General features: G+C 40.5%; 1 protein-coding gene across 1 annotated transcript in view; it reads right to left on the reverse strand.

Annotated features, from left to right (window-relative positions):
• Positions 1-27,658, reverse strand: part of ATP9A (ATPase phospholipid transporting 9A) — a 63,051-nt gene that overhangs the window by 25,124 nt on the left and 10,269 nt on the right. Inside the window, exons 3-14 of the mRNA XM_086760746.1 lie at positions 27,301-27,414; positions 24,031-24,139; positions 17,053-17,111; positions 16,106-16,157; positions 15,432-15,526; positions 14,101-14,181; positions 12,690-12,765; positions 9,483-9,559; positions 8,741-8,901; positions 7,850-7,992; positions 7,180-7,292; positions 4,145-4,357 (exon numbers count right to left, since the gene is read on the reverse strand). Coding sequence (XP_086616872.1) covers positions 4,145-4,357; positions 7,180-7,292; positions 7,850-7,992; positions 8,741-8,901; positions 9,483-9,559; positions 12,690-12,765; positions 14,101-14,181; positions 15,432-15,526; positions 16,106-16,157; positions 17,053-17,111; positions 24,031-24,139; positions 27,301-27,414 — 1,293 coding nt within the window. The remainder of the gene's footprint in view (positions 1-4,144; positions 4,358-7,179; positions 7,293-7,849; positions 7,993-8,740; positions 8,902-9,482; positions 9,560-12,689; positions 12,766-14,100; positions 14,182-15,431; positions 15,527-16,105; positions 16,158-17,052; positions 17,112-24,030; positions 24,140-27,300; positions 27,415-27,658) is intronic.

A 27,658-nucleotide genomic window follows, 5' to 3' on the forward strand; every position in this document is an offset into this window, starting at 1 on the left:
AGCTCCCTTTCATCCACAATTAGGCTTAAAAGACAACCCAAATAAACTTTTCCTCTCATAAAGCAGTCTTAAGTAGCCAGATAAAAAAAATTTGAGTTGGCTTTGCCTTGAAAGACCTTTAAATCAATTTGAATCAATATTTGTTTTAATATTAGCAAGTTTTTGCAGGCTTATTCACAAAGATTACAACAAATCAAAGGCTCTTTCAAGCTTATCTTTTTCAAAAGTTTCTTCAAGTCATCCCTAGTGCATTAAAGTGTGCAGTTAGATAATCCTCCTAACAGTCTCCCAGAGCAGAGATGGAGCTTGGGTTTCTAATACTCTGGTTAATAAATAATTACAGAGAATTTTTTCACAGCATGATGTTACATGATGTTCAGCGTGTGCAGCACTGGCTGTTAATTTGCCCGTGTTGGTAAGCTGAAAATGTCTGGAGATACCAATCTCTGCTCTCAGCTCAGCCCTTTAAAGCATCTTCTTTGCTACTTTCTTTCGCAGACACCTCGTCCCTCCTTCCCTGCCAACATCTCATTTAAATCCTATATCAGGAAGCATTTAAACCTCCTGAAAGAGAAGTCTTGCGCAGAGGAACAAACAGATGAGCAGCATGTGCTCACGTGCTACGCTGTGCACATGACATGCTTCAAACTAACCGCGCTGCATTGTGCAACACCCGGCATTTCGGATGGCCCTGAGACCACAAAAAGGCACGTCAATGGAAGGGGAGGAATAATGAAAGAAATCCCCCTTTTCCATGCTATTCCCAAGCAGGCTTGGGTCCTGTCAGCCCTTAATGGCCCTCCAGGTGAATCGCATTCAGCACCGAGGGGAAGTGGGGCTGACCCCTTTCATCACGCCACTTCCCAGCCTCTATAGTACTTAGTGAATAATTACTGAGAGAGAAAGTGATATAATTTTGAAGTGTTCCTATCAGATGCACTAAAAGCATTGAAACTACTATCCCTATTTAACAGGCAACACAATAGGCCCGGCCTCTGGAAAGTGCTGTGGCACCAGCAGACAACACCAACCCCAGCAAAAGCACCGATGGCTCAGGGCCTGGGCACCCCGGGATGGGGAGCACGTTCCCAGCTCGGGCCTGGGTACCCCAGGATGGGGAGCACGTTCCCAGCTCAGGGCCTGGGCACCCCGGGACGGAGAGCACGTTCCCAGCTCAGGGTGAGACAGAAGAGGTTTACTCTGCGCCATGCAAACAGATAACTGGAGGCACTGTCAGTCACAGCGAAAAGATGAGAAACATTCAAGATGCAAAAATACATTTACAGCTTAAACTGAGGAGATTTAAGCAGGCTTGAAACTCCTCATACACCTTCACGAGAGCCCATGCTCAGTGATCAGGAGAAATTGATGAAGTCCCTGACCACACTCCAGGAGTTTGCAGCTCCATCCAAGCCAAGCCAGATACAGGTCCAAGCATTACAAAGCAGAGCAGCTACAGCAGCTCAGCACACTATCCTCCAAACTTTGTTCTTTCCAACAATCAAATTACCCAAGCCACCACTGAAGTGGGTATCGACTAATAAATTTCATTCTAAAGAGACAAATTGATCCTTCTGTGCCATGAGTTGCTCTACAAACGTCCCATTTAGGGTTGCCTAGGCAGACAACAACAGGCAAAAACCAATTGATCGGTGCACCCTTTCATGTCCTAACAGCTGCAGCGGGTTGTCAGGGTTAAAGACTGTTTGCCCAGGAATCCCAGGCACTCTTATCTCTGATCAGATTATATCTATTTCATTTCCCCTGTTAGTTACTGTATGGCTACAACTGACACGCTTGCAGAGCCCCAAGGCTGTAACCGATATCTGAATAAAGATACTTCAAGAGTTCTAAATGGCAGCGTGCACAGGAAACAAATTTAGGAAATCCTGCTTTCTGTTACAGGAAATGAATCCTATGCCAACTGGTAGAAATTACTCTTGCTGTTAAAGTAAAGAGAATACAAGTTTTTGTACTCATTTCATAAACTGACCTTCCCTGCCATGGCAATATTTTATTGATATACGATTTCAAAGGCTGGCTTTAACAGAAGTCCAAAGCCATTCCCCTACAGGGAATGTTATTTAACAGCATCGCTCTCTTCTCAAGGACTTCACTTGTGCTGATCCTGCATTTTGTACCATCTAGTATGACATACACAGAGCATGTCTAAACAATATTTGTATATCTAAGACCTACAGACAAGATTTCCTCAGCACAGCAAAGCATATCTGATTTCTAAACCTGCTGTAATTCTCTACTTAAGACACCACAAGAAAGGAAAAAAGAATTTAAACAATAATCTTGGAAGGATTAGTTATCATGCTACAGTAAAACAAACAAACAACAATACCTTGGGTATCTGAGACAAATTGCTACATAAATATTTTAAACACAGAACTGTATAAGGCAGAAAAGGAAAAAAAGTCACTGACTTCACTATATACCCCAGTATATACATAAATAAACAGAAGATCTGTGCAAAAATAGCCAGAAAATGCTTTATGAAAAAAAAAAAACCCTTAAATGCAGATCACAAAAATGACCATCTGGAAATCATTCAGAACTTGTTTCAATCCAAAGGCACTTGATTTCTGTAAGCTGTCTTTACAGAGGAGAGCAACACATTAGAGGAAAAAAGCAGGTAAGTAAAACACTGACCTAGACTACGTGGTGGGAGAGGACACACATGTACACACACATGCACACTGCTCACCAGCTCCAAAGCCAGGGAAGAGTAAGTGTTTGTTGTCACTGTAGGCACAACAATGGAGGAGGGGGGAAAAAAAAAAAATAAAATAAAAAGCAAAGATGCAGCTTTTGTATGATACAGACAAGAACACATTATATGAAATGAATTGATTGCCTACTTGGGAAGAAAAACACTACAGGGGATATTTTGAATGTACATGAAATGTGGGAACTAACTCTGTGTGCCAGTCTTTCATTAATGCATGCAACAATTTCAAAGACCTCACATAGCCGGACTAACGAATAAATTTATTTCTATGCATATAATCTCTCACCTCTAACAATGAGGAAAGCCAGCTTCTCTTCTGATGTCAAAGGTGAAAAGGCTATTATCAGAAGCAAATCTGTTTTATTTGGGGCAATAAATGGAAGAACCTTCCAATGTAGTCAAACGGGTGACATGATCTCATACTGTCAGTAGGATTCTTACGGGAAGTTTCATACTTCAGTCTCTTTCAATGGCATAGAGCAAGTGTAATTGTACAAATTAACAGAAAACAAACTGTTCTACCTTGGTTGTACTAAACAATATGTATCTAAGAAGCATAACCAATATATGAAACCACATTTTATTCCCCCTGTCTTCGTTGCAGAAGGAAACAACACTCTAATTAGATTTTCCAAATTTTGCAGAGGGTAGCAAATAGCACTTTAATCTTCAGTCCTTCATTTTTATCGACCTGATCTCTCAAGTGTTCAACAAAAGTCTCCAGCAAGTCTCTGGAGAGCTGCAAAGTTTCTCTCTATTGTAGCACCCTTAGCACCCTGTATAGCCCTACTGGACTGGGTGCCAGCAGAGAACTGGTAGGGCATTGCTTTGCTCCGAGACAACTTATTCCCCACTTCACTCACTCTGCAGAATTAACTCGCACTCCGGGTCCATCCCACCAGCGTGGGAAGGGATGTGTCCTGGGTTAGCAGTGCCACTCAGCACGATTTACAACTTTTCACTTGGCCTGGAAGTTTGAACACCTTGCAGATCAGGGACAAGCTGACTTGTGGGAGTGCTCTGACCCCCTCCCACAAGTCGCCTCCCACCCCAAACAAGACAAGATTGCCTATAATTTACCAAACATGGTCAAAGGGACTCATGGTGTTGAACTGCAAAACATACCCTGGACAAAAGGTGCAGAAATATGAGCAAAACTCTGCGATGCAGAGGCTGCTGTTAAGAGCCAGATTCAAGTCACCATGTAACTCTGCAGCTTCAGGCAGAGTGGCAAATTTGGCTGAAGTGTAACAGCTGAGAGCGCACTTATTCACAGAGTATCAGTGCAATAAACACGTTAAAATTTCATGCCCTTCACTAGACTGGAGTACTTTTACCTTTTTTTTTTTTTCCAGCAACAAGCAAGGTTATATTTATATTTTTATACACTCAAATGACACTGACCTCATCAGGACTGGAGGCCTGGTACACCCTGCAGGAGTCCTCGTAGTGCCTCTCAGCTTCAGCCTGGTCTGTCACCCCGTTGGACTCGTACACCGGTGTCACGTTGTGGCACAGCGCGATTGCCTTCACCGCCTCGTGCACTCGGCTGCTCATGGTTTTACGCACCTTGGTGGCTAAGGTAAGGCCCTTCACAGCAGGTGGGTCCTGAGATTGCTTATAAAAAAAGAAAGCAGCATAAAGTCTTATTGCAGGGGAAAGAGAAAAAAAAAAAATAGTTTTTACTTCAGTGAAGACCATACATGTAGCAGCTTTGCTGACTCTTATATCCCAAGGAACGAGACACAGTCTTCCTACACCTTGGCTCACTGGGAACACAACCCAGCGTAACGCAACTTCTTTATTGCTGTCACTGGTGGAGTAAAGCGCCCTAAAAGTTTTTGGAACAGTACACTGAGCAAAAGACCCTTTGTTGCAGATCCACCAAACACCAACTGGTGAAAGACCAAAGTCAGAAGACTCAGTGAAACCACCTCTTGCTCCACAAAACGCCAGTAGCTCTAAAAATTTAGAGTCCATTTGGTTTCACATGCAAGAGAATATAATTGCTGAAAACAGAAAACAGATGACTCGTATGGACCTCAAAAATCTTAATTATGTTCATTTAATTTTTAATACTATTTTTAGTATCAGAATGGGAGTCTTCAGATAATTGCACAATTACTAAATTATCCTGGTTGAAGAAGGGACACACAGTGATCTAGTTTCCTGCTCTGTTAACCTTTAGTGTCAAGAGGACAAAAGTTTCACTTCCAGGTCAAAGGCCACAACATGGTAAAAATAAGAGTAAAGAATAAGAACTACAGTTCAAAATGAATCATTACCAGCAAATGCTTCTCATTATAAGGAATCTCACTTGGTAATGATAAATGTTTTACGAGACATATCCTTTACCAGTGTAATCCCACATGCTATTTTCCACACTCTAGTGAGTAGAACACAAGATCTTCAAATTTAATATTGCTGCTCATCAGCACTGTTGCAACAGGCTTTAACCAAACCAAACAACAGCAAACCCTCATCTGAAGTCCATTTAGATTGACAGAAAGCACTAGTCACATACAGGATTAGTCAGTCACCCAAATAGTCTTGGCAAATACTGAATACTTTGGCAAATAATTAACCAGTAGTCAAGTTTTCTCTGGAGATTGAGTACAAAATGAGGGCAAATAGATCTGGAGTCTGGGTTTTTTGTGTTTTTTTTTTTTTTTTGGGTTTTGGGGGGTTTTGGTTTGGTTTTTTTTTGTTGTTGTAGTTGTTTGGTTGGTTGGTTTTTTTTAAAGTACAGTTCAGTCATTTAAGGGTCTCAACACCAAGAAGAGAACCAGATGCTAAGAAGGCTGTGAAAGCAGAGAAATGGCTAGAGGAGTTAGTTGCAAGTTACCCGAGACACATGCCAGAGAACAAGACAATTACTCAAAATGCCAGTTATTTATCAACTGTCATATTCTTAGCTAAATGCACACTGCAGCCTGACAGTCTGCCCAGGGAAAAGCTATGCCACCAAATGGATCACTGAGGTCAAGGAAACCTGCTGTGTATCTTTAGCACCACAAACAAAATCCCAAACTAAAAATCCTATTTACAGTACATGGTGCCTTTTTCCAGGTAAGAATGCTGGCTTCATGTTTCACTTTGTGGGTGGTATAGAAGGCGCACTTGAGTCTAAAATCTCTAGAGAAAGCAAAACCAACGCGACATGAAAAACCCAATTCACTACACTGTGCGCGCTCAAGGAAAAGCACCGGCACTTTGAAAATTACTTCTGCGGTTTCTGTAGGAATGAAGCAATTCCACAACTGTTGAGAAATGAAAATGCTTGACATATAACGCAGGAGTAGTAAGTCATCACTAATGTCTGCAGATTGTGTCTGTAGAATCACATTTTACAAAAGAGAAAAATCTAATTGACAGTAAGTCACAAAAAAGTTATTTCTAGTTGCACTTGAAAGAATAGATATTAACAGAAAATAAAAAATAATGCTTCCATGATTACATAATTAGTGACAATTCTTAAATCTTTTATAAGTACTAGTGGCTGGAACATCAGCTACTGACAGCTGATTTTTTCTTTTTTCTTAAAGGTAGTAATACCAAGCAAAACCCCATCCTTTGTTTTAAGAAGGAAGTGTGTGTATCTATACGAAGCTTCAATTGATAAGCATCTTGTGTACTGTAACAAGCTGAGGAATACTGTTTGCTGACCCAGACAAGTTACATGGCATTACCTGGTTATCATACAAAACTGAAATAAAAGTGTAAGAACAGAGAAGAATGCTTTTTAGATGCTAGCTCACCCAGTAATACTGAAAGAAGAATGCAAGGGAGAGACTTCCCAAAACAGGATTTTCCAGTTCTATACTTTACATGTTGACTTTGCTGCCTGCTTTAGCTGTAGATATTTCACAAAGCAGATGTCACTGATGCACCACATAAAATCATTATTACATTAGTGAAAGAATCACACTTTTACCATTTTCTTTTTTAACAAGCAGGCCTGAAGCAGTGACACTGGCACATTGTTCTCCATTACTGCTTAACGAGTACCTACAGTTCTTCTTCCTTTATTATTGCCCCAGAACACAGCATTTCAAACAGCAACTTAACCCACTAGATACTATCCAGAGCCAATTTTTTTATGAAGCAAACACTGTGGTTGCTGTAACTGGTGAGTATCTAAGTAAGAGTATGCTATTTTATATTCAGACCTTGGTAGCAAGACACAGGCACATACACCCACATACACTTACAGATCCGTATGCGTGCTGTGGCAGTTGAAGACTGGTGGATGTGAAACAATCTAGGAATGTAATAAGCAATCATGATAGTATTTACATATTAAGCATCCAATGACCTTCAGATTTTTCTGAAAAGTAATAGTTAATAGGCATATCCCTGCCATATTAATTCACTACTGGCTCAATTGCACGGAAAACCATTTTGCGAACAATGAGTTAAGTAATGCAATTTAATTCTACCTGTGTGTATATACTGAATATGTGGCTCTGCACTTCATCCATGGAGTCCAGGCCATAAGCTACTGTTCCCAGGTGAAGTCGTTTGAAGACCATCTCGTTCTGCGTAAGAGTTCCTGTAACAGAAACAGCACCACACATGGAGCAGGAACCAACATGCCTATTCCCCAGCACACACTCTTGTCCTTGGTATACCCCGCATTCAAGAGCAACTGGGCCAAAAGCTGAATCACTCAGTGCATCAGGCTCTCAGCACAGGCTGAGGTCAGCAAAAAAGACAATATTAATAAACCTGAGGGCTGATTGTCAGCAGACAGACCGACAGTACGTTTTTGCCTATGCGTTGTAAGCGATCTTCATCTGGCTTTGAAAACTAACTCTAAAGGGTTAATTTTATTTTTACCCTCAGCTTTTGGTTTAATAGCATACTTCAAGTGTTTTTTGAAGTAGCATAATATTCCTCTCCTATCTGACTGATAGTGTGTTCAGAAGAAAAAAAATGCAAAATTTTTTTCCAAAAACTGATTACATCATACTGTCAAAGTGACAGGAAATGCATATTTTTTTCTAGTCCAAAGAAATCTTATATTATACACTCTCTCTGACCAAAAATGTAACAAAATCCAAACAACAACATACAACCTACTCAAAACTCTATTTTCTACTTAGATACCTGTTTTGTCTGTAAGCAAATAGGATATCCTCCCCAGCTGCTCAGGAATAGTGCTGGACCGAACCACAGTCCCAGGGATTTTGGAATCTCTGCGGATCACCCAGCTGTAGACAATTTTCCCCATGTCCAGATTCACTCGTAAACTATGCAGGAGGAAGTGGAAAAAGAAAATGTATCTCCAGTTAAACTTGGGGAAAAAAATCATTGTGAACTGCCACAGTGCCATGAAAGGACGCATCTCCCATGATGAATTTGAGCTGACAAAGAAGGTGTTTTGGGAGAAGTGTATTCTAAGTCAGTGGCTGGGTGGCAAGCAGGGAGAGGGACTGTGCATTGCTGGAATGGATCTGTAATTCAAAGCTAGATCACAAAATTATGTTGAAAAGAACAGATATAATTTGAAGGGAAGATGGACACAGACAAGTAAGGACAGCTTGACTGATATGCAGACAGCAGGTTAAAAATGGAACTGAAATGAATCCCAGACCTATACCAAAAATAACAATCTAGTTATTAATATAGTACAATTCAATATTAAAGTTTCAGTCCCCTCTAAAAGGCAATTGGGTCTTATTATACTATATGTTGTATAAATCTCTCTCCTTTTCCATTTTTTGCTCTGCTCTTATCAAAGGAACCAGGCAGCCCAAACACTGAGAGAAGGGCCCTTGAATGACCAATCCACAGCCTGAGGTAGTCCGTGAACAGGTGAATATGCAGAAACAACAAAGCAATTATTACATCTAAATAGTAATTTGATTTTTATTTCTAGATTTGCTTACTTGTCAAATGAGGAATAGATAAGAGTTTACATGTTTGTTCATACTAGAAGCATGGAGGAGGATGCAAAGAAAACAGTATTTTGCTGTGAAGAATTAGCAGTCGCCTTACCTAATGGGAATGATGTTTGAGAACAGAAGGAGAAATCTTATGATCTGAAGATACCAACGGCCAGCAAAGTGCTGAAGGGCCACCATGACAAGCGAGACCACCACAAGAGCCCCAAACAGGATCTTGGTAAGACAGTTCACTTCCAAATCAAAGAGACCAATCTAAAGAAGTAAAATAAAAACATTTCAAACACACAAGAGAAGACGTTAGCTCAACATAACATTCACAAAGAAAATGAACTGCCATATCCAGAGAGCCATTTTCCACTAGTCAACTCTTTTAAAACCCTACAAACATATTTAAATTTATAAGCAATATTGTTGCCAGCTTACTAAATAAGACTTCCAATCTTTGCAAGCAAAACAACGCAGGAAGAGGTGTGAAAGTAGTCACGCTGCCAAAAGCTGCAGGCTATATAAGCATCTCTGCACCTTGTCTTAGCTTTGCTATAGTAGAAGAATGCAGCAAAACAAGCTTTCCTATTCTAACTGGGACTATCTCATTATAACCATATAAAACAGTTACTTTACCAACCTAAGAAGAGAGAAGACATGTGTATGATAGTACCAAAAAAATAAGGAGAAATAGGTTCTGCTATGGTAGCTATCTTAAATCATAGGCTGGAAGATGAGAATCATTACCCCTGTGGGGTCGTCCCTACAACACTTGGAAGGATTTTCTTTACAAAATTCATAAATTTCTGCCCCTTTTTATTTATTATAAGACTGTTTCCTTACCATACCTTACTTCTTGGGTTTGAAGTATTCATCACACTGCGCAGCTCCCTTCCAGTGTAGAGGACCACTCCCACAACAGTACCTAAATAAAACAGATCACATATCAGCTGGAGAAAAACAACTTCTGTTTGTTTTCTCTATAAAAATATTTGTTGGATCTAAAAGGCGTGGCAGTTGGAAAGGAATTTTAGCAGGTTCATTTCAGAAGCAAGAGAAACCAGAAGTTAAAAAAGCTGGTACCTGAAATATAAAGCCTATGCAAACACAGACTTTGAACAGAAGATGTCCTGCAAAAGGTCAGTAAGTTGGTGCAGCATCACAGACTGCATCAACTAATGTGCATGGAAAGAGAAGCCTTCTGCTATGCTCTCTTGATGCTCCCTGACCCCCTTTTGATGTCAGTTTTCTCTCCCTACTATAAATATAAGTTGCTAAGGACAGAGGATTTCTTGGTTTTCCTCCCACCACTTCGAATCCCACTTTGGCGTGGGTAAGTTTGCTTTACACCAGATAGTGGTCCTTCATTGTGCGCCAAAGTTAAATCAGTGCTCAGGGCTACGGTGGTTCTTTATTGGTGAAGGTTGCCACAATCAGGGTAAAACCAATGAATTCCAGCAGCTTTCAAAGACAGAATTACCTTATTTTAAAATCTACAATTTCCTTTAAGTATTTGTCTAACTGCTGCTCCCACCGAAAGGCGAGTCATACCAACTCCTACCTTACTGTAACAGATGGATCTGCTGGGAGCCTATCAGTGTATTTCAATGCTATGTCCCACACTTGCTAAAGAGCTGAGAGCAAGAGAGTTCTCTTTTCTTCTTGCAGAAACATAATCCAGTTTAACACCATAAATTACTGGGTTTCTACAGATTTCTCTTGAAGACTTTGCAAAAAGCTGTAAAGAAAAAGCTATCAACCATGAAGACTTTAAAAGCTACTATTGCCAAAGTCTAATTTATTACCAGAAAATTTTAGGGGTCTGTAAAAATGGAGAAAAATAACACTGAAGAAAAGCACTGCTTTTTTTTGCAAATACATTGCCATTTTATACTCTGCTATTCCCCTGCTCCTATTAATGATCAAAGTTTTAAAAAGCTGCAAGTGAATTATTTTAAAATAAGACTGATTCAAAAGAAGTGGTTTCTAAAAATACGCTGGGACACATTCCTTTAAAAAAAAAAACCCAAAAAACAACAACAAATCAGCGGAGCCAGATGGCAGGTGGTGGTAAGACCATCACAATTCAAATCAGCAGATGGCACAGCTACTCCAAATCAACTGCCAGCAGTCAGAGTCAGACCCATTCCTACTACAGCAGATGGAGAAAGCCACATAACTCTGCTTCGTCTTACAAGCAAAGGCTGCCCCAGTGAGATGGCATCACCACAACTTGACAGCTTTCACTTACAGAAGAAAAATAATATCGCCGTTTTTTTCTGAACAGAAATACCCTACAACATGCTATTTATTATTGCCATAGGAGAAACAAGACTGAGTATTATATTGATCAAGTCAGTCAAAAGGAGGAGGAAAACCTGCCAGGACTAGAAAGCAGATTGAAGACACACTGGTATGTATAAGAGTGTTTCTAGTTGTTTCATGGCCATTCAGAACAGACTCAACTGCATAAGCCATTTGAAATAACAAAAATATTTCCAAATGTTATTCCTATTAACTGAACTGAAAGATGTCTACCTACAAATAGCTTTGTTCATATTCAGAAGGGAGGACTGGATTCAAACAGTAAGTTCATTTGGGCAGAGAGAAGGTCACTGCATGCCTTGATACAGACACCAAGACCACCCAGCACTGCTAAACAGCACTGAAGCAGCGACCCAGCAGAGCAGAGCGTGCGCTGTGCCCTCCTTTGGGGAAAAATGTCTGCACCCACGTGTATACTACTCACAGCTGAGAGTATGGCAGTGGAAGTGCTTTTACCCTCAGCGGGCATCGGCTATGACCAAGCTGAGGGCAGGAGAGCATTTCCTTCTGACTTCAGTAGAACTCTTCAATGTAACACACCCAGCATTAGGCTCAGCAACAGCAGTGTGAGATTTGCCGCAATTCAAGAGCTGATACAAATTGAAGTTTCGATACAAGAGGCAAGAAAGTCTCCTCTAGAAAGGTGCTGTGGGGAGAGGACCCATACTGGACAGAACCCAAAGAAAAATGGCTTTCCATTTTCTTCATCTATTTTGTTCAGAAGCAAAGGATGAACTGAGTTTAATGCATTAAGCAGCCTGATGGGTATTTGAAGCTGCCAGGCTGACTACATGTGTCTACACTCAGAAGGGAGGAAGGTAAGCTACCTACTGCATAGCAATTACTAATCTATAAACATAATTTGATTAAATCTTATTTTGATTTTGATTAAACTGCATTTGGACAACTAGTTTTTTACAATTCCTTGGTCAAAGGACTGTGACAACACTGTAATACATTTCAAAGAACAGTCAGAGCAGGATTAGATAGAAACATACAGGAATAAAACTTATTCACTGTTTTTTGCATTTAAAACAGCAATTCAATACCTTATCAGTGTTTTAAAATATATATATATATTTATGTTTATGTTCCTTCCCATTATTATTAATTCCATATACACCTAGGTACTGCACTGTGAAGTCTCTCCCTTCAACACCTTTAATTCTAGAACAGAATTTCACTTTCCTCCAGCTACCACCCTGCAAACCTTGCAAGTGCACTGGACAGGAAAGGAATAAGGCTTTTACTTTGACAGGCTTCTACCAGAAGGCATTGATTACTCTCAGGCCTTGGGAGCTTATTGTATATATAAACCCAAAACCTGTCAAAGAATTTATTCTTTTCCTTTTTGAAAGTATATAAGATGAACTCAGTGGAAGCACTTACCTGGAAATCTTTCATCTTAGCTTCTGTTACCAGAATCTATTTGACACCATTTCTGTTACAGATTAGGATGTCAATGCAGAGAGCAATTAAGTGCTATTCTGGTCCTAGATGCTAAAGAAGTGCCCAAAGGCCACTCCAATTCTTTCTCATCTAGGAATGTCCAAGAGGCAATTAGATGTCAGCTCAGCTCCCCAGAGGTGTTAGGACAAGTGGGAAACCTCATTCCAACTGCTAATTTCTCCAACTGACAGAGATTATTATTCTATTACAAAAAAAAAGACCTTTAAAAATTGCTAACATATTCCCTTTAAAAAAAAAGTTTACACGTGCCTCCATCTTACCTGATGCAATCACTGTGCTGGCCCATAGGGTGTTTTCAATGCTTAAACTTTCATTCACTGGAGGGTCACTGTCCTCCTAGAACAGGATAAAAACAAACAAACATACTTGTCACTAGTGTAAAAGGCCAGTGGGTGACAGAGTTACACAGAAATGTTTGGAGAGGGACGCTGGCAGTGATGGTAGACAGCTTCTTGATAAGATAGAGGGTTTTCAGAAACCCAGGTTTCTGCGTGGGTTAAGAACATGAACACTTATTTCAGTGGAGCAGAAGGGTTGTGGGGAGGGGGGGAAAAAAAATATCTAATACGATACGTCTGCCTGCGGAAGTCCCCTAGGAATCATAAATGTGAAAGGGATTTGTCAGCAGGTCTCCAGGGGTTACAGGAAAACGTTCCCTCACTTGGCTCATGTGGATTAATAGCATTTCTCCTGCTACTGTAAGATCTCACCGAGAACTTGTTTGCACTGCTCAGTGATGCCTGGAAAGTTGTCTGATATGCACCAGAGAACAGTTACAAAAAAGCACAATTCCTCCTAGGCACCAAAAGATTGATTCTACACAATTGTACCTTTGCACGAGAAAGTAAATTACTGGCTGTGCAGAGTTTATACAAGAACTGCATCCCCAAGCCACCCAAACTCCTATTCTGTGCCAGCACTATTAGAACAGATTAAACCTTGCCACATAAAGATAAACCCTACAATTTTGAACTAAAATATCAGCAAACATCTTCTAAAAAGCTGTAACTGTCTCCTATTTGTTACAAAACCATTTGTCCTCTGAAAGCTCCTCAAGGGCATTAGATGAATCTCTCAACATTTTCATAATCCCACTAAGAGAAAAAAAAAAACAACACCAACCAACCAACCAACCTTTTGTCTCAACTAAGCAACGTATCTTTCCAAGTCAAAAGATATTTTTTTAAATGGTGATATTTCACAGCAGCTCTGAGCTGCTGCTTTCTGAAGTAGAAGGCAGAGACAACTGAGTTCACACAGGTTGCGTGCAACTGAAGGCAAAAAAAACCCACTGACTGAGAATTAAGACTGCTATTGCCTGATCTAGCTAAGATCTCCTGTCTTTTCACAATTAAAGGATTTTAATCCCGTGGAGTCTGTGGCAGTGCAGATTTTCTTCTGAATAGGCACCATAAATGCATAACTACCAATCTCCATCCAAATGTTCAGCCCTAATACCTTCAGAGTAATGTTCTTGATCCCAAAGATGGTCTCCAAGTACCATATTTTTGTTTCAGATTTATTTCACTGATTTTATGTGGGGAGAGTTGGGGGGAAGGAAGGGACAAAGAATGGCAAGACAGACTTCGCTATTTCTCCTGAAAAATCCTAGCACCCACTGCATAGCAAACACTACATATATTATTTCAAACATGTATCAGCAAGACTCACCCTTGTGAAGGTCCCCACGAAGTTGTGTATATCAATATTGGGTTCTTCTGCATACACATAGGATCGGATTTGCAGTAGGTCCTATAAAACAGACATGTTTTGGCAGACAGTTAGACAACCACATTTTAATAATGTACAAATGTTCCTACCAAAATACTTTGAGCAGGAGTTACCTATCTAGATTACTAAGTTATATTACTGGAGCCCAACTGTCTAAGAGAAAATACAGTTGTACCAGCTTCACTGAAGAGTATTTCTTGAACCAATACCCGAAAGACTCCTTGGAGCTACTTAGACATCAGTGTCCTATAAAAGAAATTTCAGCCTGAATAATCAAGACAGCCTGAGACACTTATTACTTCGTAGCAAAGGTTTGGACTACTCTTCCAAGACAGCCAAGGAACACCGTCACTCAATATTTATTTCAAGATGCCAGTGGCACTAGGGACAGTTCTGTGGTGACAAGGAGATAGCCAGTTCTGCACTGCTCACTCCTACACACGCACAAAGTATTCACTCCATGGAGAAAATGCTTTGCTTCAAAGCCTTTGTATAAAATAAACTTCTTGCACTTTTTACAGCTAGAACATCAATAAAACAGGTACCTGGATTTCCCCTTCTTTTTATGTTTTTTGGTTGGTTGGTTTTTTTTGTTTGTTTGTTGTTTTTTTTTTTTTTAATCCAAAACAACACATGAACTACTTCAGCTAAAGATTCTGGGAAACAGCATGTTTGATGGAGGTTATACGCTTATTTCAGATCATGCTGTGGAGCTTCCATGGTGATACTCCTCCTTCCATAAAGGCAAGCAATGAAAACTTAACTGGCTCTAAAGCAATCTTATTAAAATGTGTCTCTGAACATACTGCAGTGCAAGGAATGAAAGGGAGCATTTCAGAAGTATCACCAACAAGGGTACCTATCCTGGTGTAAAGTACCTTATGCTGCAGTAAGTTGCTGCAATGGTCTCTGGAGAGGAAAAAGAAAATAGGAGCATCCTACCATCCATTAGCTGCCTCCTGCTGTAAGGTCATTCTCTATCTGCTGGCCTCAGCGCCTACCTGCACCGCTTTGCTGTGACAACCATGCAGCACAGAGACACCTAGCTTCATCTGACCTGAAATTTTGCCTGGAGCTCAGGAAAAGCTGGTTTACCCTTATATTCTTTGTTGCCAAAGCCAATCTGTAGCATGCACTGAGCCCTATGCAGAACAGTGGTGCATTAACCTGCTTCTCAAAACAGCCCATTAACTGAAGCATCTGAACATTTTCCAGGTAAGACAGATAACGTATGTTTACCAAGTAGAATATTTTGTAGGAAGGCAGCTTACAGAAGCAGTTGGCAATCTCTGAGTGCAGGTAACAGGCAGCCGCAGTTTCCAATCCGTCTCACCGTCCAGCTGGTCAGTGCGAAGGAAGCAGGACCCTGTGGATTTTAACACCAGTCAGTGCTCCTTCCAGATTTGCCTTAGGTACACCTGTGGCTCATGAAATGGCTTCATCCCTAGGACACTTTTTTTCTTTGGGAACAGTATCTCATTTAAAAGTAACATTCCCAACAATGCTAAGAGTCGAAAGAACAACATTCTTGCATCACACGTTCATTTCCTCCCATTAGTCCCGAATACAGTGAGACCCTGCACTGTACCTTTCAGACATTTGAAATGTTCTTATTAGTCTTTATGTTTCTTAATCCTTCTGATCAAACATTTCCTTATCCCACACTTAACAAAACAAACCTGAAGAGCAAGTAAAATGATCTACAACAAAAACTGTTGTGCAACAAGATTCATTTACCCTGGATTCAGCCACATACATTCTTTGATTGGCAAACAAAACCAGGGTACAACACCCTGACAAGTGGCGGTCCATAAAAGCATTGGAATTCTCTGTCTCTCTAAAATTTTACTATTATCTATTTCTTTCACATTTCCAAAAGATAATTTTCTCTAAACAACCAGTGAAAGGTTAATGGCTATTTTGACAATTGGTTCCAGATGTTTACCATTCTTCTCCGACGTCCTCAGGAAGATCATGTCAGCAGGGACCCGCTGGTTCTGTTAGGAGAAGAAAGGCCATTATTGTGCATACACCACTGCACGCATGTGCAGCCGCCTTCCACAGCCCCACCGCGACAAGCAAAGAGGGTATGGAGGAGAAAGAGGATTTCTTTGTCAAACTGAAGCTTGGTATTCATTTTGCTTTGAATCCTAAACCCGCTTCCCTGCAGAATTCCAAGCGCAGAATAATAACTGGTGCCAGCTCCCACCGACCAGACCAACCAACGGCTAAGTTTACAAAAGAGCCAGTGAGTAACTCTAGAAGTATGAAGAAACTTTAAACTAATGCTGGTTGCCTTTTAAGAAGTCCCATGTTAGAACAAAGCATATATCTGGAGTCTACAAATACCATTTTTCTTTTCTTTTTTTTTTTTTACTGAATATCTTCAGACTAATAGTTTTAGAGGACATAGCTGCTTGCACAGAGAGTGTGTGAAAAAAAAATAATACTCGGTGGATAAAAAAAAAAAAAAAAAAAAAATCACACAGACTTGTATAAAGGGGGAAATATACCTCTACGTACCAGTGCCTGCAAACAGATCACCGTTATGTTGTTTACACAAAGCAACTTCCGGATGTTGCATTTGTATCAGATATTTAACCTGTCTCCAACAGTCAGAGACAGAATCAGGGAGGCTTTTTTTCTTGCTATAGTGTAAGTGGAAAAATTAAGTTATAGGTGCATATCTACAGATTTGCTGTCATTTGTAAAGATGATCATGCTATTCTAGTGGGGAGGGGGAACCCTGAAAAGTGATTAAATATTCTAACTAGTGTTCAACGCTTGACATTCTAAGCCTATCATAAAACAAATGTGACTTCAAAATATCTCATTTTCTATGGTCTTGCAAAAAAAGTACTTTACAGAGAAAAGATACATATAAAGGCTAACCTTTTCAACAATGATGAGGTCGCCTACTTGTATATTAGAGCTCTTCACCTTCACAGTCCCTGCAAAGGAAAGATATCGGTGCATTAGAGCAGCAGCAGGACAGGGTTTGTGGGTGCTGTGCGATGCTCCTTACCTCCCTTCCTTCCACTTCACTACTCTGGAGAAAATGGGTAATGTTTCTATCACAAGAATTAGGCAACACTGCCCTGTAAAGACTTCACAAGCCCACTGCCCACCCTGGGTAAAGCAGTGGGTCTCAATCTGTGAGAAGGGCTGAAAGCCTCTTGTCTAACAGCTCCAGACCTCAGCCCCGGGCACAGAAACCCCCTGGTCACTCTCTAGTGACAACTCTGAAACAAGCTCTGAAACTTTTGTCCATACTGCTTAGCCCAATAATTCAAAAATATTTCAGGTGTCAGGCAGACAACAGAGCAGGAATAGGAAAATTGTAACAGTGAACCATCAGTCCCAACTCCTCTTCCCTAGGTGGTCAAAAATTTAAAGCTCAACTCTCAAGCCAAAATCTGGGAGCCATAAGTAAAACGGGCACATCTTAAAAACCAGGCTCATTTCCTTCCCTGCCACAGCTCCTGTATCTGGCTCAGCTCGACCACCTCTCCCTTGCCCCTCAGCGGACACGGCCTGAACAAGCCCTGCAGATTATGGGTCCTACAGAAAACATGTAAATATTTATTTCTTTGCAGCTGTCAAACATTTCCCAGTTGCTTTAAAACAGGGGATTAATTTAACAATTGGCTAGTAATTTCAAATCATTAGCCAGCTCTAGATTTGGCTTCTCAAACTAACTAGTGATTTATAATCAGTTAATTTGAACCCTGCCTCTATGTGTCTGTCTGTTATATTTCAACAAAAGCCTCTTTAATCTGCTGTGATTTGAGTGGAAGTAGGGGAGGCCTGTGGAGCTCACCCTGGCATGGACAACACCCCTACTGTACCTCGAAATTCATGGGCTAACTGGCCAGATAGCAGCTCAGGAGGAAAGGGAGAAGGGGGAAGGGAGGGGGAATAGAAATTAGCACAAAGCACAAAGGTCACTGGGATTTTACTACTGGCAGTCCCTTCATTAGCATCCTTCTCAGGATATGCTTCAGTGTTTCTGCTCCAAATTAACAATGAAAGCCATTCTGGGCTCCCGGCAGCCTGCTGCTTTGGTGACACACTGTGTGCTTAACAACATGCTTCATCACTGCTGCTAATAAATGCAGACTTCCTTACACGCTGTAATTATTCCTACAAATTATAAGCAGTCATGGCCCATTTCACAAATATCTCATAGGTCTTTCGTGGATTCTGGGTTTTGCCTTGCAAGATTTTTAGGTTAAAAAATAAATAAATAAATAAAGGTAAACAAAACGAATGCTGGGCTAAAGACATCTCTGCCGGGGCAGGAAGCATACCGGGGATTAAGAGTCCATTACGCAGAGGCTTGAAAAGAAAAGCCGCACTCCAAGAGGATCCAAAAAAGCATCCCTGGCAGTCTTCTGTATGGGCTATACAAAGTTAGGTACTATGACACTAAAAGGGTCTGACAGATAACATCTCTTCCTCCCCTTTTAATACGGTTATTCATGAAACAACAAAAAGTGCTTTTGAATATTCTCCTGTGTAAAGGAGGAAAAAAAAAAAAAACCAAACCGGTGTGCTCTCCCCACACAGGCACAGCAATTCCTAAACGCACTATGCAAAAAAGCTCTTGGAAGGAGAGGTAAATTTGTTTAACCACAGTTTATGTATTTCTCTTAAAGATCACAGGGATGTATTTGGTTATTCCTATACTGTTGGTATAGGGAGCACTACCTGCAAGGTTCAAGAACGGAAACTTTTTTAATAGCGCTTTCCTTAATGATGTAAATTCACACTGGAACAGAAAAATTAACATCTGAACAAAGCTACAACATGATGATTTCCTACCATTACGCACATAAAAGGCTTTTTGGGTCATTATTCTGAAAACAATATCACCTACTTTAAATTTTTTCCAATATGAGAAAAATCAAAGCAGTCGGAGCAGATTTGTCTCTCTCAATAACCTCCCCAACCTCAGCTGGTTTAAGGTAAAAGAGGGAGAGAACCTTTCTAACCAACACATTTTTATAACTCCTGTATATGTGAGCTGCCCTTTTTAGGTAGCAAAGCTAATTCTGCTTTTCCAGCCATGCTCCTGGCCTCTCACGGATGACATCTCTGCAGTATGTACCATATGTCCTGCTAAGAAGGCGCGGGACCAGATGTTTCCTTTGACTCAGGACTCCCATAAAGCAACTTACTTGAATTAGTTTTATTTTGATCTTGGGAATTCTGTAATTCCTTTTTCTTTCTGTGGGGAAAGCACCTCCTAAACATTAGGTGTTTTCTCACACATGTTTAAGAAACCAGCTAATAACACAACTGCTTAATTTACAAATATTGCTCCAGTTTTAAAGTATTTTTGTAATAATAAATTACTGCTTTTACAAATGCATCTAGGAATGCCTCCTCTAAAAACACATAGGTTTGTTTAGCATTCATAATGCTTCCAGTTTCTGAACTTAATCAAGTCAGCAATTAACTGACTTTAAAAAGCAACTAGTTTTTATATCTTTTTTTAAAAATAAATTCTAAAAATTTCATTAATATTTGTTTAATTCTTTGCTGTATCCTTTTTTTTTTTTTAAGATAAAAAGTAAAGAAAATAAAATGCAAATGGCTTGTTCCAACTTCAGCTATGACCTTTGGAATTACCACCAAATCTGCAGCATGATGAGCAGATAGAGCAGATTATTTAAAGTATTAAATATATTAGCCAGAAGAGATGCCTTTTTCTACCGCGTGAGCACATACATCAAGATTTCGCAATAGATCTGCAGAGCTTCATTAAGGCACAGACCAAAACACTTAATTTGGAATTAAAGACAAAGCCAGAGGTTTATTAAAACAAGTCAAATGCATCTGGGGGTAAAAAAAAAAAATCAAATTAAACAAAAGAGTTGTTTGGATGTGCTGCACCAAACTTTTGGCTTCTGCAGCCTTATGCTGTATAAACTGTGGAGCAGGACTCAGAGGGTTTGGGAAAATATTGTTTTTATATGGCTGGTAAATGCCAATGATCTGTGTCTTAAGTAGCACCCCGCAGTAGGAGGTCTCTTCCCATTTCTTTCTGTGGAGTTTCTCTCTATTATGCAGTGTTACCCGGGGAGGGGGGCTGCGAGAGAAGAAAAACAAACCAAGAATTTGCAAGCACAGTTCTAGCTTTCTATCAAGCAGAAAGTCAGCACACAGACTTCTGAACACAATGAGGCTTGTAGGTTTATGAATAGGGGATTGAAATTTGATTATTTTTTATTACAAACCAAACAACTGTCCTTTAAATGGAGAACTTTTTATTTTTAAAGAAATGCTTTCCAGAAGTCTGCTGGTTTCATCATTCTGGAACATAAATGGATCATATTGGTAGAAAGACAAAAGAGGTTCAGGGTGGAGTTTTTGTGATGTTCTGCAAGATAAAGGAACACAGAAAATACAGTACTGCCTACTCTGCCTCACATTGCCCTCCAAAAAGATAAGTTCCTGGAATCCAGCAACCGTATTCAAAATAAAATGTGATCCAAAGAAGATTCTCTTTTTTCCTCTACAAAGCAAGCAGCTTAGTCAATCTTAAAAAGCTTAAACAAGAACAGTGCATGAAAAACGTTTCAGGTACAGGAAGAAAGCTGCAAATCCAAAACACAACCCCAGGGCTGTGGGCCAGGCTGGCAGGTGTGCTGGAGCTGGAGATGTCCAGGCTGGTGGCAGGAGTAGTGCCTGACTGTGACACGGCCACAGCTTCGCACAGGGTGTGGGGAGCACACACAGAGGGGACAAGAGGATTCAGATTCGGGAAAGCACTTACATCTGTGCTTACTTCCATCCCTACTCCAAATTGCATACAAGCACGTGCTTGAGTCTTCACGGCTTCATTCACGCCCGAGAATGTATTTACATCCATGGGGTTGTGCTGGGCAGGCCAGAATTGGAGATGGGAAAAACTGTTCTCCAGCCACCTTAACGGCAGCTTGGCGCAAATACTCAGGGGAAATAAAAATAGCTTGGAGAAAGCCACAGCACTCCATTAGATCCATTACAGCCAGCCTTCAAGAATAGCAGTGCTCAGCGTCGAGCTTCACCTAATTACCACCCCAAAACACTGGCTGTAGAGGTGAAACTATTGTGAAGTTTAAAAAAAAAAAAATTAATTACAACAACATTTCAGAGAGCTTTTGTGCACCAGTACCCTTCTGCACTGCCCCTTTTCAGTACAGGGCTGTGCCAATATCCTGAAGCATGAACCGTGCTAGTCAACAACAACAACAACAAAAAAACCAGAACAACAACAACAAAACAAAAAAAACCCACCAAACCAAAAAGAAACAGCCTGTAAACAGTCCAAGGCAAGTCCTACCTAGAGTTTGGTCAACTACGCTGAAAATTAATGGTTATGATAGCTGTTCTCAGCTTATTTTGATATTTGCTGCTTCTACTTCTAACCTGATGAAGGGCTTCCTTAAAAGCTTGCCTACTTTTTCTAACTGTACTAACAGATAGAATAAAACAAACCCAACATGCTTCCCATCCCAGCCACGGTGGGGCTTCCCTGCTCCTACGTGATTCTCTGAGGTGCTAAGGTTATAATCAGTGGAAAAGTAGATGTTCAGGTCTCCCAAAAAATTTCAGCACTGAGATTCAGAGAGAGGCAAAAAAAAAAAAATTTTTTCTCCCTAAACCACAACACAATAATAAACAGTTTTGTGTTTCTCCTACTCTAAACTATACTGCTAGAGAGCCTCACTCCTGTTTCTGCACCAAATTCATGTTAAATAAAGTGGCTTAAGATTTTCAGCTAGTGCCCAGCTGCCAATCCTCCTTGGTTTCTTTCACAAAATTAGAAAAGTTAAAGGACTGGGGGGAGGGAAATCATTCATGGGAAACGTAATAGCAATATGAAAAGAACTAAAGGAGAGGTCAGGCCCCTTATAGATCATTGAATAGAATCCAGAAGGCAACTCTTTTATATCTTTAAATAGATGTAGTACACCCTTCTCGGATGAGGCTTTTGTTGGTTGCCAAGCATTTTAAGTGTTGTAGTAAGAACACGTTATTAAAAGGGGATTTAATATTCAGAAACTCAAACTCCCTAGTTCAGGGTTGCCTCATAATTCCCAACATGTGAAATATATACAGCCTTAAGCAATTATGTTTTAAAAGTAGCCTTATTCTTAAAAGTGCAAGTGTTGAAAGCAGTGTATTTTTACTACACCTCGTTCACTGCATCTTAATTCAGGAGTACAGACTTTTATAACAAAGAAACTGGAAATAAAAAAAAAAAAAAAGAAGTTAGTAAAATTCAGTTCATTCTCTTTCTAAAAACAAAACCCCGGCCTCACCATCATTGTCATGGTATTAGGAGTAACTCCATAGTGAGGCAGCATTTGATTTTTCAAACAAGAATTTAAATGTCTTTGTTAGGTACAGCACAGCTGTAAGCAATGGCCAGAGCCAGGGATCACACACAGCTGAGCTGCAGCTTGGGCTCCCTTACAAACAAGGTCTCCAAACTCCTCACAGCTGGAGGAAGGGGCTAAAGATGATGTATACAAAAAACCACAAGAGAAGATATTTCTAATATCTTCTGCTGCTAACAGAGACACATAAAAGATGTGATAACATACCACACAGTCTCTTCACCAAAGGGCCTGTGTGATCTAAGTCCCTGTCTGGTACAATCCAGAAAAAACTATGAATCTCAACCAGTATTGCATGTTCAATAAGGTGATGGAACATGCCAGCACGTCAAGCAATTCACCTTAAATTGAACATATGAACTCACAAGCTCCTTCAATACACAGAGTACTTGTACTTCACTATGATTTGCAGTCCCCAGTTCTAGATACTAGAACACAGCTTAGCTTCACCCTCACTAGTTGAGTCTACTCTGCATAACCATCTTCTGACAATTTCACAGACCTAGGTTTAATTCTTCTAGTAAAGTGCTTTTGCAAATTATTGGCCTATGCGGATCCTTTGCCCTTTTTTAAGCACACGTTTGTTGTTACCATTAAGGAGTATGAATTGGTACATTACAGAGATCCTTCATACATCTGTCTCTCTTACTGACACAGTGAACAAGCAAGACACACATGCAGGGGCAAGACAGATGCACCATGACCAAAATTGGAAGAAAAATAAACAAAAAAGAACCCAAAATAACATATCATATCTACTACAGTTCCATTCCTATTTTCTTCCTCCTGTGCTGTTTGCTGTATTTGTCTCTCCCTCCCTTCATCCATGCAACTTTACGGAGCGCTTCTCTCATGTCACAGCTTTCCAGGAAGGAAAAGACATTTCCCTTCTGGAAACATCCACCTCCACAACCCAGAGCAATTCAGATCCAGTTTAATTTTCTTTGGTGACTCTAATTCACCAAGAAGGGGCAATAATTTGGAAAGAAGTTACATCCTACACTGGGATTCGGAGCAAGCAGGGTTTAACAATAGTATATCAGCTGCTTGGAAGTCAACCCCTGCCTGCTGCTGGCCGCACTGAACTCCCAGCACGCCACGCAGTCTCCCGCGTGTGAAAATGCACCGACTGCCCGCTCCTCACACCCTGGGTCGCCGAGACGATGCTCAAGTTATTTGAGGCAATTAACCTCCCTTCACTCACCCCCAGCATTGATTGTACATCTCCCTGGGAAACCCCGACCAGAAGCCCAGTGTCCACCGCAGCCAGCAAGGAGCCGGCCACAAGAAGCCACCCAGATCCCCAGGGCCTCTGCAGCGGCGTGGCCGCAAAGCCACGTGCCTGCGAGCCCATAACCTCCTCCCCATTCCTTGAACTCTTGCTTCTCCGACTGTCAGCAGCATTTGATTGAGCTGCAACCCCCGGCGCTGCCGCGGCCATGCCAGGATGCAGCGGGCGCGCTGGAGCCGCCGAGCTGACCTCTCGCTGTGAGCTTGCTGTAGATCTGCGAGTTCACTTCCTTGTCGCGCATGTAACATCTGATCTCCTCCGCGGCCTCTCGGATGACTGTTACAGCAAGCACAAATCCCTAAAAGGAGCACGGGGAGGGAAGCAGAATGGATGAAAAGGTCAGGAGAAATCACATCTGCCTCTAATAAGAGCAATATTTATCAGTACCAATGCCAACAATCTGCATTTCCTTATTCTGTCTTCTCTCACTAAATCATCAGGGCAATACTGTGCACTGCTGTTCATAACTCCTAATAGCAGATTGACAACAGACTTGTTGCTTAAAAACGTACAGCTCTTTCTCATGGTTGTTTCTCAGTTTTACTGTGATGCTCTGCCAGTACCTCCCCAAGGAAATCTTTGTAAAGTTTAACTGAAGAGTGTAAATAACATATTTAGTCTACTTCATAGATGAGTATTCAAGACTGAGAGGCATTACATGAAAGTCCAATGTAACTCAGGATCCCTCAAATCTCAGTACTGCCTCCACCACAGAGCCAAAGTTAGCTCACCTAATCTGGGAGATTTATAGAAATAGATTTTATAGATTTTATATAGAAATCTATGTAGCCCCTTTTTAATATATATATATGTATATAATGCATGTGTATTCGTGTGTATGTATCCACACACTCAACCTACACAAATAAACTCTCTAAACAGAATTAATGTGAACTACTCATAGTATAATTACACATTTGTCTGATTAGGGTTTCAATCCTACTTTTCTGTGGATATGAGCATTTAATTTCCTCTTGTCATGAGGAAAATGCCCACATCACGTCCTTCACTATATAAAAAATAACTAAATTAATGCAAAACAATTCCTTATGAGGCTAGTACTACAAAGTCACTTTTTTGTTAGACATTATTCATCTCAGAGTTAAAACACTCCTCATCTGTTACAGAAGAAAAATTAACTTTTTACAGCTTGTATTCTTGAAAATTCCAATGATGTTAACAGAGATAACCAGTACAAGATTTACTTTTTTTTTTTAATTTTAAGGGGGCAGAGTGATGTGAAAAACTGAAGGTTACATGAAAAACACAAGAAAAATCTGTAAATACTCATCTACCCAAACAGGACATTTTGCCAGGGGGTTGCAATTTCCCACTTTATGTAGCTTCATTTTTAGAAAGAATGGCTATGCACACACTTCCAAAAACTGTGTGTACAAGTTGTTAAGCTGGACACAAAGATCCACAATCACCTCGGGAAAAGTCTTGCTGTGGAGCATTGCAAAAAAAAGCCTGTATTCAATCCTGTATTTTCAAACACTGAAAGTAACAAGCCATTAACACAATATTTTCAGAGAAGAATTTCACTCCCCAGCATTCAGAATGACGATCATCTGTTTTGCACCACCGTGGAAGATCTCTTTCCCAAAACCACCAAACCAAGAAAGAATTAATATTTCTCTTCTATTTAAATGTGGCATTTGTGCACTTAGCTAGAAGTTCCTACCTGCTTTCCAAAGTAACATAAAAAAGCATCAGTTATTTTCAACTTAGTTTCAACTGTTTCAAGAGTCTTCAAGTAATCGCCCCAAAATATTCCCACATGTGCCAACTCACTGTGTCATCTCATATGTCATTCCATCCCCAACACTTGTATTAGCAGCCAGTAAGGAACAAAGACCTTTCTTATCCTGCTTTCTGGCAGCTCGTATGCCAAATTCTAATTGCTCACCTGGCACAGACAAGCCACAACTGCCTATACAAAACTCAGAAAGAGAGATCCTCTGTGTGCATGTATACTTTATTTATAGGACAAAATCTTACGAAACTAGCATTCAGTTCATACAGCAAGTGCAACAGAGCACACACTTCAGAGAGAATTCAGTGAGATCCAGGCTTTAATAGAACAAGAATTCTAGCAGCAATGACCCAAAGCTGCCCCCTTCGCTTCTTTCTGGCTTTTACCAGGGATCTCACAGTCCTGAAAGTCTAAAAAGCAGGTAAAACTTCCTTTGCTCCCTCAAGAGAGCCAGGAATTTTTACCACCACCATTTCTCAAATTAGTGCACAAGTAGTGTCTCAGAAAGAGCCCTGTGCTTCTTTAGTCAATTTTCAGTTGGTTTTGTGTCATCTCTTTAAAGTAAAAAAAGATGGCTATCCTTGAAGAGTTTCAAAAACTTAGGTAGATGAATTAAACCAACCTAAGTTTAAAGACAGCTCTGCTTTGAGCAGTTGGACCAGATGTCCCTCTGAAACAAAATTATTCTACAATATGAGCTGAACTGCAGCAGAGAAGTTATTCTCATAGAAAGAGAAATAATAGCTTTACTGGAATAAAAGAAAAAATACACAGGCATCTACATTTAAGCAACTGTAACTGGCTTATGCAGTGCATTTTAGAAATTTAAGAAGTCTATTCTATGTAACTATTCCTCTTTCTGTCCTTTGATAGCACTGGAGTTTCTGCCTCAAAACTGATTATTATCGATTTCCTTTGATCGCAAGTGAAACATATGGCTATCAAAAGAACAAGGCAAATAATTTCCAGGAAGGAAAGAATACCTGCACCTTGAGCGAGCATGAATGAGTGAGTGTGAATGTTTCTATATATTTATTTTTATATGTGGGAGGTTTGTTGAGGAGTGTTTCTCAGTGTTTTCATTTGTTGTTTTACAATGTGGTTAAACTATGAAGCAGCCTGTTGACCTCTCCTGAGGCCACAGGTCAACCTGTTAGGCAGGGGAGCATAATTTGCCATCATTGCGCATATGGCTACTCATTAAGGTCACTTTTGAAAGGTGCCCTTCCGTCTTTCACTGCAGTTGCCAGGCTGGTCTGGGCTCTCGCAAGCGCTGGCCCTTGCCTGATCACCCCGGGAGGGCACAACACCCCACAAGCGTACCCTATGTTCAGATGTGTGTGAACAGCACAACAACACACACATTGCCAGGGAAATGTATCTGCTCTGGTCCCCATTCATTTTCTCACATTATTCATGAAGCCCTGCTGCCCTTGCAGTCACCATGGCCAGTGGTGGGAGTTCTGTGCCTGTTACGATGAACAGGCTGGGGACAGAGTCCTCTCACATCCCAGTCAAACTTTGACAAAATAAAGCTTCAGGCCAGAACAGGCAACTACGCTACAGCATGTACAGAGCAGGCCTGAAGACGTAAGCTAACAGCATTATTTAAGGTGCAAGCTCACATCCTAGAGAAAAGGCAGCACAAGGAATTTTGTTAAGCACTGAAACTCTCTTGAATAAATAAGCTGTAAATGACCTACCAGAGGAACCCAGTATGTGTAAAGTGCGCCGAGCCTCATTTCAACCACAAATTGAGAGCAGGCCAAAAGCAAGAAGTAGAGATTGAAGAAGTATTTGAACTGGTTAAACAACACCTAAAAAAAAAAAAAAAAGAAAAAAAAGAAGAGAGATGAGATTATTTGAGTTCAGAAGCTACACATATTGAACTAACCACCAGAAACATTTTTGCATGCTCTTCTAGTGTCTAAATGATAACTTAGGGCAATCTTAAAGCAGTCCTGGGTACTCAGGACAGATTCATGTCTGGTTTGCTGCTGCCTTAAGGCAGCCTTTGCAAGAGGCCCACCAAACACAACCCAAAGATTAATTATTTCCTCC

This window comes from Chlamydotis macqueenii, chromosome 16 (assembly GCF_036417535.1).
Source record: "Chlamydotis macqueenii isolate bChlMac1 chromosome 16, bChlMac1.mat, whole genome shotgun sequence".
NCBI classification, from domain to species: domain Eukaryota; kingdom Metazoa; phylum Chordata; class Aves; order Otidiformes; family Otididae; genus Chlamydotis; species Chlamydotis macqueenii.